The sequence below is a fragment of the Primulina tabacum genome, chromosome 1 (genome assembly GCF_025594145.1).
Source record: "Primulina tabacum isolate GXHZ01 chromosome 1, ASM2559414v2, whole genome shotgun sequence".
In the NCBI taxonomy this organism is placed as follows: domain Eukaryota; kingdom Viridiplantae; phylum Streptophyta; class Magnoliopsida; order Lamiales; family Gesneriaceae; genus Primulina; species Primulina tabacum.
In genome coordinates, this window is record NC_134550.1 from 55,950,163 (window position 1) to 55,964,489 (window position 14,327).

A 14,327-nucleotide genomic window follows, 5' to 3' on the forward strand; every position below is an offset into this window, starting at 1 on the left:
TAAAAAGAATATACACCGGCGGATCTACTTGTTTGACTTAAGGTCCCCCAAATTTTTTAATTTTTTTTATTATTATATACAATTTTTTTTATACATTATATATAATAATAATAAAACAGTCAAGTCAACTTAATGTTCAAGAATGTCGCTTAGATGGTAAGATACGGGAATGTAGATTATATGGTAAGACACCTGTCTAGTGGTGTTTGGTTTGATTTCTTTGATAACCATCATCTTCAAGTTTGTTTTAAAATTTTCATTTATTGGTCACCCTTGGGTTTAGTGGTGTTAATAATTACTGAATTTTTTATATATTGACGTTAAATTTGAACATCTTTTATGAATTTATAATCTAAATTTTCAAAAAAACTTCACTCATTTTGTTGTATTGAAAAAGATTTTAAAAAATTAGTTAAAAGATAATTTTTGGAATTTACATTATAATTTAAAAATAAAGTGTAAAACGACGAAAAAAATGAAAAAAAAATAAAGTTAAAGTTTTTATTAAGTTAAAATTTATATATATATATATATATATATTTATAATGACAGTCTAATTTATGACATCTTTTTTCTTTTTACGGTTAGACTGGAGATAAGTGTCCTATAGTTTTCAATATTTTCGCTTTCTGCATTTTCACACTCAAATGTAAACTTTTAGGAAATTAACGCACATACCAAAAAGCGAAACCAGCGAACTCCACTTGAAATTGGTAGCATTGAAAAAGCCACACACTGTCGTTACGTAGTATTCCTGCGGGGCCCCCAAATCTAAAATTTTTTATCTGCACCTTGAATATACAATTACTTTGAAACATATTCTCTTAGTAAAAGATTGTTGGGGAGGTGCCGATGCATGACTTTAAAACAAAGTACAATTGACTTTTATATTCCAATCGTTAAGCCAATTTTATGAAACAATTAAGTTCTCACGTCAAATATTTTATTATTATCGAAAGATATCATATTGTGCTAGCTAGGAGAATCGAAGTCATTTTTCAATCTTGGGGGTGAGGTGATATGCACTCGAATCACATGATATACGAATCAATTGTTTCGCCATTGACCATAAACGTACTTTGGCGGTGTTGAAAGTTGCTAGGATATATTAATTGTACGTGACTTAATCATCGCGTTCCTACTGGAAAATGTGCACTCACCTCATGATCCTATGATTTATTTTTCCTGCTATAAAAGCCCACTAAATGCTTCTTGCAAGATCAAAAATCACTAATCCCTAAACACGCCAACCCCACAACAAGTTAAATCAAGTAAAAGATGCTCGATCAATCTCCAAGCCCTCGTGTGCAAGATCACGGCATTTTGTTGACAGTAACTCAGCGGTCAGCATGAGGCTTTCAACTAGTGAATATGTAAGGCAATGCAACTCAACAAATGCAACAATATCTCAAAACTTTAGGCACTCGTTTCTTATTGATACAAAACCCACAAAGAAAACCATATGCATGAGGATTGAAGCTCTACCCAAATTGGAAAAGTACTCCCGTCTTCTCAAGAATTATGTTGAACCAAATTCCTCATCTACCCCGGTGAAGCTTAGCAAGAGGTGGATGGATTACCAAGGAATCAAGAATTGGGAAGGATTGCTCGATCCTCTCGACAATAATCTGAGGTCTGAGATTATCCGTTATGGTAAGTTCGTGGAGGCAGCTTACCGAGCATGTGATATTAATCCTTCATCTTCATCATATGCTACTTGTCGCTACCATAAAAGAAACCTACTCAATGAGTCTGGATTCAAGGAGACTGGATATCAAGTCACCGAGAATCTTACCGTCAATTCTGGGATACAACTTCCACGGTGGATCGAACGAGCCCCAGCTTGGGTGGCCATGCAATCGAGCTGGATCGGATTTGTGGCTGTGTGTCGTGATCAAAATGAGATTTCCAGACTCGGGAGGCGAGACGTGGTCATTGCATTCCGGGGGACGATTACCTGCCTGGAGTGGCTAGAAAATTTTCGGGCAACCTTAACTCCATTGCCACATTATAATTCCAACTCCGAATCTGATTTGGAGCCAATGGTGGCGAGTGGATTCCTGAGTTTGTACACCTCCATCTTCAAAACACGACAGAGTTTACAAAATCTTGTGAGACATGAGATATCAAGAATCCTGGAAAAGTACAAAAACGAGCCATTGAGCTTCACCATCACCGGCCACTCACTCGGGGCAGCGTTGGCCACTCTCGCCGCATACGACATCAAAAAAACCTTCAAAAACTCACCACTTGTCACCGTAATCTCCTTTGCAGGGCCAAGAGTTGGAAACTGGAGCTTCAGGTGTGAGCTGGAGAAACAAGGGACTAAAATACTACGCATAGTCAATTCCGACGACCTGATCACAAAAGTACCTGGATTAGTGGTTGACGACAAAGCACAGACACAGTGTCCTGATAAACTTCTCCAAAGAAACACGACAGCGGGTCTGGGCGGATGGATTGAGAAACTGGCTGAGGACAGCCAGCTAGTATACGCAAACGTCGGCTGCGAGCTGCGGCTGAGCAGCCGAGACTCTCCGTACGTGGAAGGCAACGACATCGGCACATGTCATGATCTTAAAACGTACCTTCATCTGGTTGACGGGTTCGTAGGTTCCAATTGCCCGTTCCGCGCTACCGCAAGAAAAATGATGAACAAAACTTTCGGGAAGAATTATCCCAGTTAAAGTCGGTGCAAACACAAAATTATTTTTTACCACACTGGGTGTATTACAGGTTACACACTTAATGGGCATGGATTTTTTCTCTAGTCAACCATGTCCGAGTATTGCTCTACTATTTAAGTGAATTTGACCTTATCCTTTGGAATATTACTCACTCCAAGTGTATATCCAATAATCATATGTCTTATTTACAAATGCATTATTTTGAGTCGTGTTTTTTTATATATATATCAAGCTGGGGTGTGTTTAAAACCCATGATCTCTCCCACATGGATTTGGATTTTCTACTGTATTGAAAACACAGTACCAAGTGTTGTGCATTTTTTACACGAAATGATCACGTGATCATCTCGTTTAATTTGACAATTTTTTAAAATTTATCTTATATGATATGATGTCCACAAGATGATCATATGATCATCTCGTGTAAAAAATGCACAGCATCAAACGTTGTCTTTTCAAATCCAAATCCCTCCCACGTCCACTTTGACCAAAAGGTTGGTGGCAAATATATTTAAAATTTCATATACACGTGGATCGTAACAAACGCGTGCTATTCGTCTGATAAATGAGATAGTAGTAGTAGTCTAAGCATCACTTCGTGTTCTCTTCGTTTTTCTGTATCTGTTAATACACAACACGAACTTAAAAGATGATTTGTGAAAGGGAAATGTTTCTTTCGACTCCCTTTAATTAACAAATGTGACCATTACGAGTTAGGGATCACCGCATGTACTGATCGGGTAAAATTCCAAAGCACAACAAGAACTTGATACTGGAATGCCACATGGCAAAGGTGGATCTCTGATACAATATTAGTACAAGCGCTTTCCTACTATACACAGACAATATATCATCCCCACAAAGCAAAATGGGGTGAATACAGCTGCAAAATTCCATACATTTACGTATTTATAAAAAAAAAAACAAGTCGTGTAAATTACCTGGCCTTTTCTATTGCTATCTTATAACCAACCCCATTAGGAGAAAGGGAAAAAAAGGAGCATAATTTAATCTTAAGCGTTACTTAATGGCATACGAACGGGTGCAAACCGTCTCGAGGGATTCGGTGATTAATGAAGAAAAACTGGTCATGGCTTGAAAAACTCCAGGCAACCCTGTTTGAATGTTGTTCAGTCTCATTGATCGGGTCACCTCGACTGCCTTAGAGTGTTTAAGCATCTCGTCGTCAACCCGCCTCTGGCAAGCTGCAAGTTCTGCTTTTTTATCAGCCAGGGGGTCCCTAGCATCCAAAATGTGTCCGTTATCTGGTCCTGTATCAGGAAGTCCTATGCCAACCATTGAGTAAGAGTGGTAATGTTTTCTGTCTATGTTTCTTAGTGAGGAAGCCTTTTTCTCGAGTTCCTTTAATGTATTTTCTGTGTGTTTCTTGATCTTGAGCTCCTCTATTTGTTCAGGGATATTGAACGAACGGCGTTGACGAAGCTTTTGATGGCTTCGGATGCAACTGTATCTGGGAGTCGGTCGCCTGCAAGTTTCCACTCATCGAAGAAAGCAAAAACCTCTGGTAGCTCCCTATTATTTTCCTCGGTGTGAATGGGGATGACTGATGAGGGTTAGTCTAAACCAGCCATGGAGAGAGCAGACAAAATCACGCTGAAACTTTGGCGAAAGAAACCGGAATGCCAAGTTGATACAGCCGATTCAAGATCACGTGTCGCCTGCTTGTGCAGGTCAGACGTTGGTGCTACAATGGAACCTACAGAATTACCTAATTAAGACAGACCCATGTTCAACGTACATGATTTAATGTTAATTGGATCACCTTGTAATTGATGAATAGGTCGAAACGTGGTAAGTGAAATTTGCCCGAGTCGAAAATTTTCATTATAATCAGTTTTATTTTTAGGTAATGACAGGCACACACGAGCTGGAAACTAAAAGACAGGTCTTTTGGAAGCAGGCCCACACATCATGTTCTAAGTTGAAATCCTAAAGATGATTCCAGGCTGTACTTATCACTCCTCAAACAAATAGAATTCAGAGTATTTTTCATTTCATACAAAGGCTTATCGATATGCTAAGACAACCAATATGGCGCCGCCGCCGCCGCCCACTAAAAAGGCATATGTTGCAAGTCTATATAATCTTTCTTCTAGATTTTTCAAGGCACGGTTTGGTCATTTCATTACTAGAAATGCAATCAAGAAAAGGGATCGCTTTATGAAATTGATAGCTGTGGCGTCTATGAAACAACAAAACAAGATCCAAGGATTAGTCGAAAATGGTTAATATTGAGATGCAGATCCATTGCCTTCACTTCTTGATATAATTTATTTTCCCACTGATAAGAGTCGTTCCAAGGTGGAGCAAAGACTCATTGGACCAACAGATTGGTCTATTGAATTGGGTTCGAACCGGTATTTAACTGCCAATGGAGGCTTCGAAGTCCAGCTTGAACTCAGATTACTCAACATTCCACTGGAATGATAGACTGTCTCTGTAAGAGAAAACAAAAACAATTAAAATTAACCAAGAAGCAACTTCCTAGTACATGCCACAATAGTGATTCAAAGATATATGTGAATCGTTTAGCATTGACTGGTAAGATCAAGAGTCCAACTGATAACTAATCTAAAAAACTATTCGTGGGAAAAAAGACAGCAGTTTTGGGACAAATTAGAATCTCCTGAGAATAGCATAGAATCAGCTATATTTCACTTCAAGAAACAGAACAATCGCTTGAGAATTATATATATTAAAAAGAAAAGGAAATCTTGGACCAAGAATCCAATAGGCAATAGCTATGCTTACTTTTCAGTTGTTTGAAGCTACGATCAAGCTGATCTCTCCCGGTCTCTGTAGATTTCTACTCCAACGATGTTCATTCAAATACCCTTTGGGATATCAGAAAGGGCACAAACTTTCAAGCCATTTTTGTGAAAACTATTTTTTCCCGAAGATGAACTTATGTTTTAAAAAAACAATTTATTTTCATTCGCACATTCTCCTTTACAAATATTGTAAGATCCGAAATTGGCAAAAATTTGTGTGAGATGCTCTCACAGGTCGTATTTTGTTAGACGGATTTTTTAGTTGGATCATCCATTAAAAAATATTACTTTTTGTGCTAGGAGTATTATTTTTTATTGTGAATATCGGTAGGGTTAACCCGTTTCACGGATAAAAATTCGTGAGACCGTCTCATAAAAGACCTACTGTCCAAAATAATTCTATTAACTGTATATACTATCACGCACTTTTAGATTTCAAATATAATCATATAATATTTAGAAGATTTAAATAATCCGATACATTCTGATCACTTAATATGATTGAAAGGATAATTAAATTAGAACCCCAGTTAATTAATTAATTGAAAATTCCAAAGAATTAACTGTTAGTATTTGATCAGTTTGCCAGGATATATTTCAAATGAAATTAATTTTGCGTGAAATTTCAGTCTTTTAAAATACTAATATGATGCACGTACGTTGCACGTAATATCAATTATATTAAAAAAATTTGATTTTCTAAAAAACAATTTGAATAATTTTGTTATTTATCTAGGTTTAATTTTTTTTATCTTATTAGACGATTTATAAGAACTTATATAACTTACTTTCAAAATTGTTTCACAAATTAAAATTCAAGCAGTTGATTTTATGTTATATAATAAATTGTAATGAACATAATATATAGAACAAAATGAACTGAAACAATATTTTTAAAAAAAATTATATATTCAAACACCATATATAAAGCATAATAACCTAAAAATCAACCAAATTATGGATTTTATCAATGTCATAATCTGCAAAAGCGAAGCATACTAAAAACAAATAATTATCAATTTAAAATCACTGTGACTAACTCATAAAAATAATATTAAAACAAATTAAATAGTAATATTGATAGTAAAATATAACTCATAATATTTAATTTAACCTCCTAAAGAATTTTTTTACTTTTTATTTTTACAATTTTGTATCATAGATAATAAATTTTTTATATCGATCTTTCATAGACTAACATTTATGACTATTAATTTCTTGTTAAATAAGTTTTAAAATAATAAATAAATAACAAATGTAAAGAAATGCACATTCAAATAAGATTATATCATAAATATCAAATAAACTCATATAATAATTATTAAATATAGATTTTAAACTATTGGTATGATTTTCATCATTAAAATGTGAAATATAACAAAAAAATAAATAAATTTTCATAAACAAATATTATTTTTGTATCTATTGAATTAATTAGATTGATTTCAAAATAACTACATAAAGATATTAAATATCATATGTAAAAATTATAATACATTGACAAATGCTAATCAATTATCATTATAATTATATTTATTATAAGGATTATATCATATATTATTTTTACAGTAGAAAATAACTTAGAATCTTTTTATTTCTCATTAAATCTCTTTTCATGAATTACATATTCAAAATTTTGATTGATTATTGATTTTATAAGTAATACATGTAATTTTTTAGTTATACAATTTAATAAAATAATTATGGCTATAACATATATATTCGTTATAGATGATTTTTTTCATATTTTTTTGAAATCGTACTATCTTTTAAAATTAAAATTAAACTCTTTACTTTCTATTATTTGTTAAAAAATCCATAAAATATGTTAGTTATTCTAATATTGCACATATAGTTATAAATTTTTCATATATCTTTTTGTGATACTATAATTTATTACTTAACTAGAAATTTCACTTAAAATATAATTACAAAATTACAATAAAATCATTGGGAAAAAATATAGTGAGAAAATTAAAAGGACAAAACACGTAAATGTAGTATAAAGATGATCTATTTGATAAAATTAATATATGAGTTACATTCTATTATTGAAGTGTGTATAGAAGGTTAATTTTGTCATTGCACAATTGGAAAACAATGCCATTTATCCACACTTTTATAGGTATATAGATTAAATAAAATCTTAAAAAATCATGGTTTCTTTTCTTTTCAAGTAGCTATTAAGTTTGTTAAACATCTCAAATTTTTTTTTAATCACACATATAAGATCCTTAAACTAGTCAATGTGCACAACATGGGAATCAATCTGAGAAGTGGAATATACAAGTTGAATCAAGTCATAAAGTGCTTCCGGAACCCAAGTTGAGAAATCAAATCCTTGCAGCAAAAGGAAAGGCCAAAATCCTCATTGACAAAACGAGGACAAAAAATGTTGGCGAGTATCAGATCAACCAAATACTCACGTGATCCAAGGTTTATGATACACCTGGAGTATCATAGTGTAAACCCGGTCTCCCAGATACTATAAATAAGATCACTAACCAGTAACCACATTGCATTCCTATTCATTCATCTCCCAAAGTACTTTCCGAATCAATTTTTTAACCTGAAACAAAATAAAATCAATAAATACTCATATACAAATATAAAAGCAATGTAACTAGTTCAAATTAAATAATGCTCTTTCCGTCTAGTATGCATAGGTTTACCGATTTATAATCGATCTGACCGTTCTTGACCTGTTTGGATCTTCTTTACCGTTAAAATGGTTTTTAAGCGTGTTCTAATAGGACCATAACCGATTCTCACTCGAACCGTCTGCTCAATCTGGTTCTAATAATACTTGTTTGTTGACTTACCAGACTACTGAAGTAAGTCTAAAAGTTTATTCAATACATACAAAAGTTGAGGTTTTAAGTTTCAACGTGGTTTATGGAAAAAAAAAGAAGAAAAACAATTATTGAAAAAAATACGATAAAAGATAGATCCTGACCAAAAACTAAATAAAGATCCTTTTAGTTAAAAAAAATTAAAGAATTGATGTTTTGTTTTGCATAATATATAGTTGTGCAAATTTTGCTTTCTGAAAATTTCAAGTTTAATATCCATTTTGATTAGTCTCACGTCCATCGAAATAAACAAATAAAGATCCTTTTATAAAAGAGAACCATTCATCGTCCTAACAAAAAACTATTTGCATTCTATTGCTTGCATCCCAAATCCCACGAAAAAAAAAAGATCCGTAAATCGGAGAATCTCCTCTCCAAAATCTCTAAAATCTAGGCGCAGATGCTCCGGATAGCTTGCCATTAGTAAGTTGGATCAGCGGAACCTGTAGAAATGGACATTGAACAAAGGCAAGCAGAGCTCATAGATTACTTTGTGAAGCAGGCGGCTAGTCTCAAGGGCTCGGAGCTCGTTGATGTTATCGTTGAGGCCACTTCTCATCCATCATTGTTTGCTTTTTCCGAAATTCTCTCGGTTCCGACCGTCATTGAGGTATACCTTGCGGATTCGTGTATTTTTCTTCTTGATTGATGTATTGATTATATGTAGTGTTGCGAGTTGGAATGGAATGTTTTTCGATTTGTCGTATGATCGGTCAAACTGTTGGATTTCGGAGTTTGGCTTGTGATTTTTAGCGAATTCTTTCTGTATTAAGTTTTGGGATTAAAGATTGTGCGTTTGTTTCTCATGGTCTACACTTCTGGGCTAATGATCTCGTCTAGAGGGTATCTGTAGCACCATGCTTCTTAATTTTCTTGGAATGGTCTTCAGGTTCTAAGTTTGCTACATAGGGGGATTAATAATAGGAGTCAAAATGGAAGATAGAGTTTTCGTGCCCAGGCCTTTTGAGTCAACTCCTTTTCTATTGTTAAAACTCTTAAGGCCTTGGTTTTTCTTGATTGATGTTTCTTAACGGTTGAATTGAAGTGCAGCTTGAAGGAACTGGTAATAGTATATATCGTGAATTGCTCCGGATGTATGCGTATGGTACATGGAGTGAATACAAGAGTAAGCATTTAGTCTTTTGAATTCTCAATTTGTCCTAATTTCATCTACAGAGTTGCCTAATCTTTATTCAGTTTTGTTTTTTGGTTTGTCTTGATGAAAGTTTCCAGGATGAAACTGTCTGGGTTTATTTTGGCTGAATCACCTTCTCTACTTTAATAATTGATTAAGTTTCATGGAACCTTGCATTCTACATAGCTATTGATGCCTGTATTGCATTTGCAAAAGAAATTTTACCTTCTGCAGTTGCAATTTGATTCTTGGAAATAGATCGTCGGGTATTTATGGGCAATAAGAATCATTCTTGTTGTATTAGCAATATTTATATCTTTTACAGATAGGCAGTCATAACGTGTATTGACTTAAAGCAATGGTAGCTCTATTTATACCTTTTTCAAGGGAGTTTCTCCTCTTCGTGGACGACTTTTACAGATAATTATGTCATGCAGGTGACTCACATCGTCTTCCACAATTAGTTCCTGATCAAGTCCTAAAGCTGAAGCAGCTGACTGTGCTTACTTTGGCTGAGACAAACAAGGTAGGATCCATGAAACCTTTGTTAGGTGTGCTCGAGTGACCGTAAACGATGCAGGAGATTACGTCCTCACTTGATCTGTCCCTAGTTTTGTCATGGTGGAGACTTTACTCTTTAAGTTGAAAAATATGTGTTTCTTGTTTGAATTTGAAATGAGCAAGTATATTTGATGTATCTAGAATCTAGATGCAAAAGTGTTCATGCAGATGTACCTGTCTCCTTTATTTTCTCTCAAGGTTAAATTTATAAGACAGATGAGAAGTTTATGTGGCATCTATGATGCCATCCCTGTTTTGTAATTACACTTGTATGCTTATTTTAAATTACATTTTTTTACTACATGCTACATCACTTTGAAGTTTAAGTTTATTGGAGGCAGTTCAACTTTTCCTTTAATGAAAATTGATTTGCCCAGGTATTGCCATATGATACATTGATGCAGGAGCTGGATGTCACTAATGTTCGGGGGTTGGAAGATTTCCACATTAGCGGCTGCATGTATGTGGTAAGTTTCTGCTTTTCATCTCTGACTAGCTACTTCGCCCTTAATGTCACATCTATCAAGACAACGGACTTGCAGTGAAAGATAACATTTCATTGCACGGGTTGGTCTGCTGTGTTTTTTATTCCTTAGTACAGATTTGACCTTGTTCTTGTTCGTTCTTCTGACATTTGAAACTTTTATGTTCTGTACACAAAAAGGTATGGGATCTTGGCAATATGATATAAAGAGATATTCACTTGAAGACGTTTCAAAGATAAATAAGCTAATTTTGTTCTTACTCTTATGGACAGGGAATAATAAGAGGAAAGCTTGATCAGTTGCGGAGATGCTTTGAGGTCTTGATTTATTTTTGTCAGTCGTACGAACTTCTCCATGTTTGACAACAATTGGCTTCTAACTTAGGCTTTCTTCAAGCTCGTAGATACAATTTGCTGCAGGGAGGGATCTCAGACCTGAACAGTTGAGTAGTATGAACGAAGCGCTAGCGAATTGGTAATATCTCTTCCTGATTAATTTTATTTATGACTGCTATCTTTGACATGTCCCTCTCCGAAGGTTCTTGCTATGCGCAGAGAAACTGAAATAAAAACCATTCAAGCATGAAAATGATAAAGTTTATGATAATTATATAGCTTTTTTTTTTGTTTTTTTTTTAACTTCGCCTAAGGCTGGAGGTTGATACGAATTAGAACTCCTAAACTACTGGTGCGTCCTTTTGAAACTTGCCTCTGTCGCTTGACATCGTTGCACACCTTTAGATGTTTTATTGCCTTTCTCGGGTTTCCAGGAAGCGAAGTTATGCAAGAGATGCCTTGTGTTCAAATTCCTACGTGCGTCCCCTGTTTCAACTTTTTCCGCTCGCTCCATCCTAGCCAAGATTACTTTTCACCGTACTCAAATAATCTTGCAAATGAAATCTGGTAGTTGATATGTTTGTACAAGTCTGATTTAGCAGAAGCCGTCTGCAGCTTGTTTTATCGTGTTATATTACACATTTTATGTTGCACGATACATCTAGCATGATTCTCATTTTATATGTTTCTTATCGTTTTTTCTCATGTTGTTTTTTCCTTCTAGTTAGATTTATTTATGCAAATCTTGGTTTATAATTTCTTAGGTTGTCAACATCAGACAATCTTCTTGTTTCCATTCAAGAAAAATCAAATGGGCAGATTCCATGAGTAAAATAGACAAGAAGCATAGAAAGGAAGTTGATGAAAGAGTGGAAGAAGTGAAAAAGGCACAATCTGCAAAGGTCAGATCAACTTTCCTCTGGTAAAGAAACGATATTTTCTGTTTCAAAGAGTCATTCGTTTAATTCCATGTCTTCCTGGCTATCAGTAGAGATATTGTGAGGCAGCTTTGCACATTATAGTGGCCAACTTGAATGCTGTGTAACCTGAAAATTTTAACAAGAAGAAGTTGTACTAAGATTGATTTATGGATCTGTCCGAAGTTTTCAGTTATTTAATGGAGCCTTAATACTTTCTGCTACTGGTTATCCACTCTAAGGTGTTATAGACAAATCTGACTATTTACTTGTTTGTCTCTAAAGAACAATTTTTATAAAAATAATTTTGTATATTAAGTTGGCGACTAACCTTTCTGAATGCTGAATACATCTTCAAAGTTTTTATAGAAAATGTTTTGGCATGACCTATCCTCAGATTCGTACTGTTTAGAATTTATGTGATATGTTGATGTGTGGCAAGTGCGAGTTTAAGATCTAGACATGTTGGTCGATATGTCTTACTTACATTGTGGCAGAAGTTACAAAATGTAAGCAGGCCTACATTGATCTCCGAGGGCATGAAGAGATCTTTTCTGAACTCGGTGGAGTGATGGATTATGAGGAAGATCGCAGCCGACCAAAGAGGTAGCATTTGAGATCCTGACCTCCGAATTTAGCATTCAAGTACAAAATGTCCTACACTCATAACTTCTTGTGCTGTTTCTTTTAACCTTCTCTAATACTTTCTCGCACAAGAAGCTTGTATCAACGCTACATTTTCTCCACTCCACTTCAGCCACGATGCCTATTTCAAATTTATTGAATGTTGTGTTGAAATAAATATATTGTGGCACAGGGATAGCAGTGAAGGAAAATTATAATATTTTAAGAATCAAGCACTTCTCTTGAGTTTCAATATACATCTGATGTGTCTCCTTGTCTCACTCGAGAATAATGTACAGGAGACGACATCCTCTAGGTTGAGGAGATATGATTTAACCTGGACCACAGGATGAACTGGTCAGGCAATTAAGTCGGCCATTTCCTTATTCAGAATCATGGTAGCAAAACATCTGGATCGCTGCTGCTCTAGAAGACGAGACGACCTTTCTGCACTGACTTTTTGTTGACTATGTGCTGATAGCATTAGCTTAGATCGGGCTGGTGTAATTTATATTTTTTTATTTGACGAGGAACGGATGTAGATTTGTGATGCGAGTAAATGTCACCATTCAACTTTTTTATGAAAATTGGTGGTAATGCATATTCTCGCTGCGTGGACAGAGCTGCGGCGAGTCATCAGGAATATCATCTGTAGAATTGGTTATTTATCTATTAGATTCATACACCGAGTCAATGCGCTTTGTTTGTCCCTTAACAGGGCATATGGTGAATATTCAATCGTTGTCTTAGGTGATGCAAGACTCAGTGCAACACTCTATTTGCTCGGCAATTTTTTTAGTTAATGTCATTTAGCGTAGCATATATTTTTTAATATCTTACCTACAAAATTCCTCCGGGCCAGTATCTTCAGGTTGAAAACCATGAAGTAAATGTCTACTTTAATTTGGGGTCGATAAAGCGTGATTGGCTCCACGTTTTTTAATATCTTACATACAAAATTCCACACTTTGCCGGAAGGCTCTGCGCCACCTCATCCTTCAAGTCCGCATGCCTGTTGGCGGCAGCTTTCACGCAGCTGCAACATCTTTTCTCCGCCGCCGTTCGTGCCATTTCTTTTATGGCTTTCACCCCCTCACAGCACGCTGGAGATGGACCATCTCCGCCGCATCCGGTGAGGTAAGTGATATCCTTATTTTTATGAAAAAAATAAAATAATGAAATAAAAATATAAACATAATAATTGATGGAAAAAAGTTGATGAAAAATAAATTATTCCAATATAACTACACTATATTAAAATCTAATATGTAATATTATATTTTTATAATAAAATTTAGTAGACATTCATTTTATAAAGAATCTAACTGTAACGGTAAGGACCGTGTATCATATTATCGTAAATCCTATGATAATTATCGATAATTTATGAAATTGTCATGTGATTATGTATATGTTGTATAGCATGACCATGAAAATGAGAAAATAAGTGTTGATAATGAAATATCGTACTAGATATTGATTAATTAACAGAATTGAAGTTGTAAGAGCTCGAGTGGAGAAGCCGGACGCCAATACAATACAAAACCAATATTTTGGACAGAACATCTGGCGCCCGAGCGGTAGAAGATGACCGCCCGAGCGCCAGTGTAGAATATGTTAGTGCTCGGACAGAACGTTCCGCGCCCGAGCGGTAGTTTTTGACCGCCCGAGCGCGGTGCAATTGACACTCGGGGACAAAATGTCTCGCGCTCGGGCGCGAGAATTTTACTGCCCGAGCACGAGAGCGGTGGAGATAAGAATGAGTCTTTTGATTCATTTCTTCTTCATTCCTCATTTAGCAACTTCGAAAAAAGAAAGAAAATTGATTTCTATCGTCCTAAATCACTTTGAAACGTTGTCCAAACGCGAAACAAATTATAGATTCGGAATCTTCGCGTCGAGAGCTTCTTTTTGAGGTAAATTTCTTTTAGTTTCAGCA

At 35.0% G+C, this 14,327-nt stretch overlaps 1 protein-coding gene and 2 pseudogenes across 1 annotated transcript; 2 read left to right on the forward strand and 1 right to left on the reverse strand.

Moving 5' to 3' along the window:
* The first annotated feature begins 1,257 nt into the window (after nt 1-1,257).
* Nucleotides 1,258-2,694, forward strand: LOC142552082 (phospholipase A(1) DAD1, chloroplastic-like). The gene has a single exon (XM_075661700.1). The coding sequence runs from the start codon at nt 1,350-1,352 to the stop codon at nt 2,685-2,687; it is 1,338 nt and encodes a 445-aa protein (XP_075517815.1). The 5' UTR covers nt 1,258-1,349; the 3' UTR covers nt 2,688-2,694.
* A 792-nt stretch (nt 2,695-3,486) lies between these two features.
* Nucleotides 3,487-7,996, reverse strand: LOC142513794 (nitrate regulatory gene2 protein-like; annotated as a pseudogene).
* A 552-nt stretch (nt 7,997-8,548) lies between these two features.
* On the forward strand, nt 8,549-12,718 carry LOC142552088 (COP9 signalosome complex subunit 7-like; annotated as a pseudogene).
* Nucleotides 12,719-14,327: the final 1,609 nt, after the last annotated feature.

Coding starts and splice junctions, on each gene's coding strand:
- LOC142552082 (XM_075661700.1), top strand. CDS start 1,350: ATGAGGCTTTCAACTAGTGAATATGTAAGGCAATGCAACTCAACAAAT.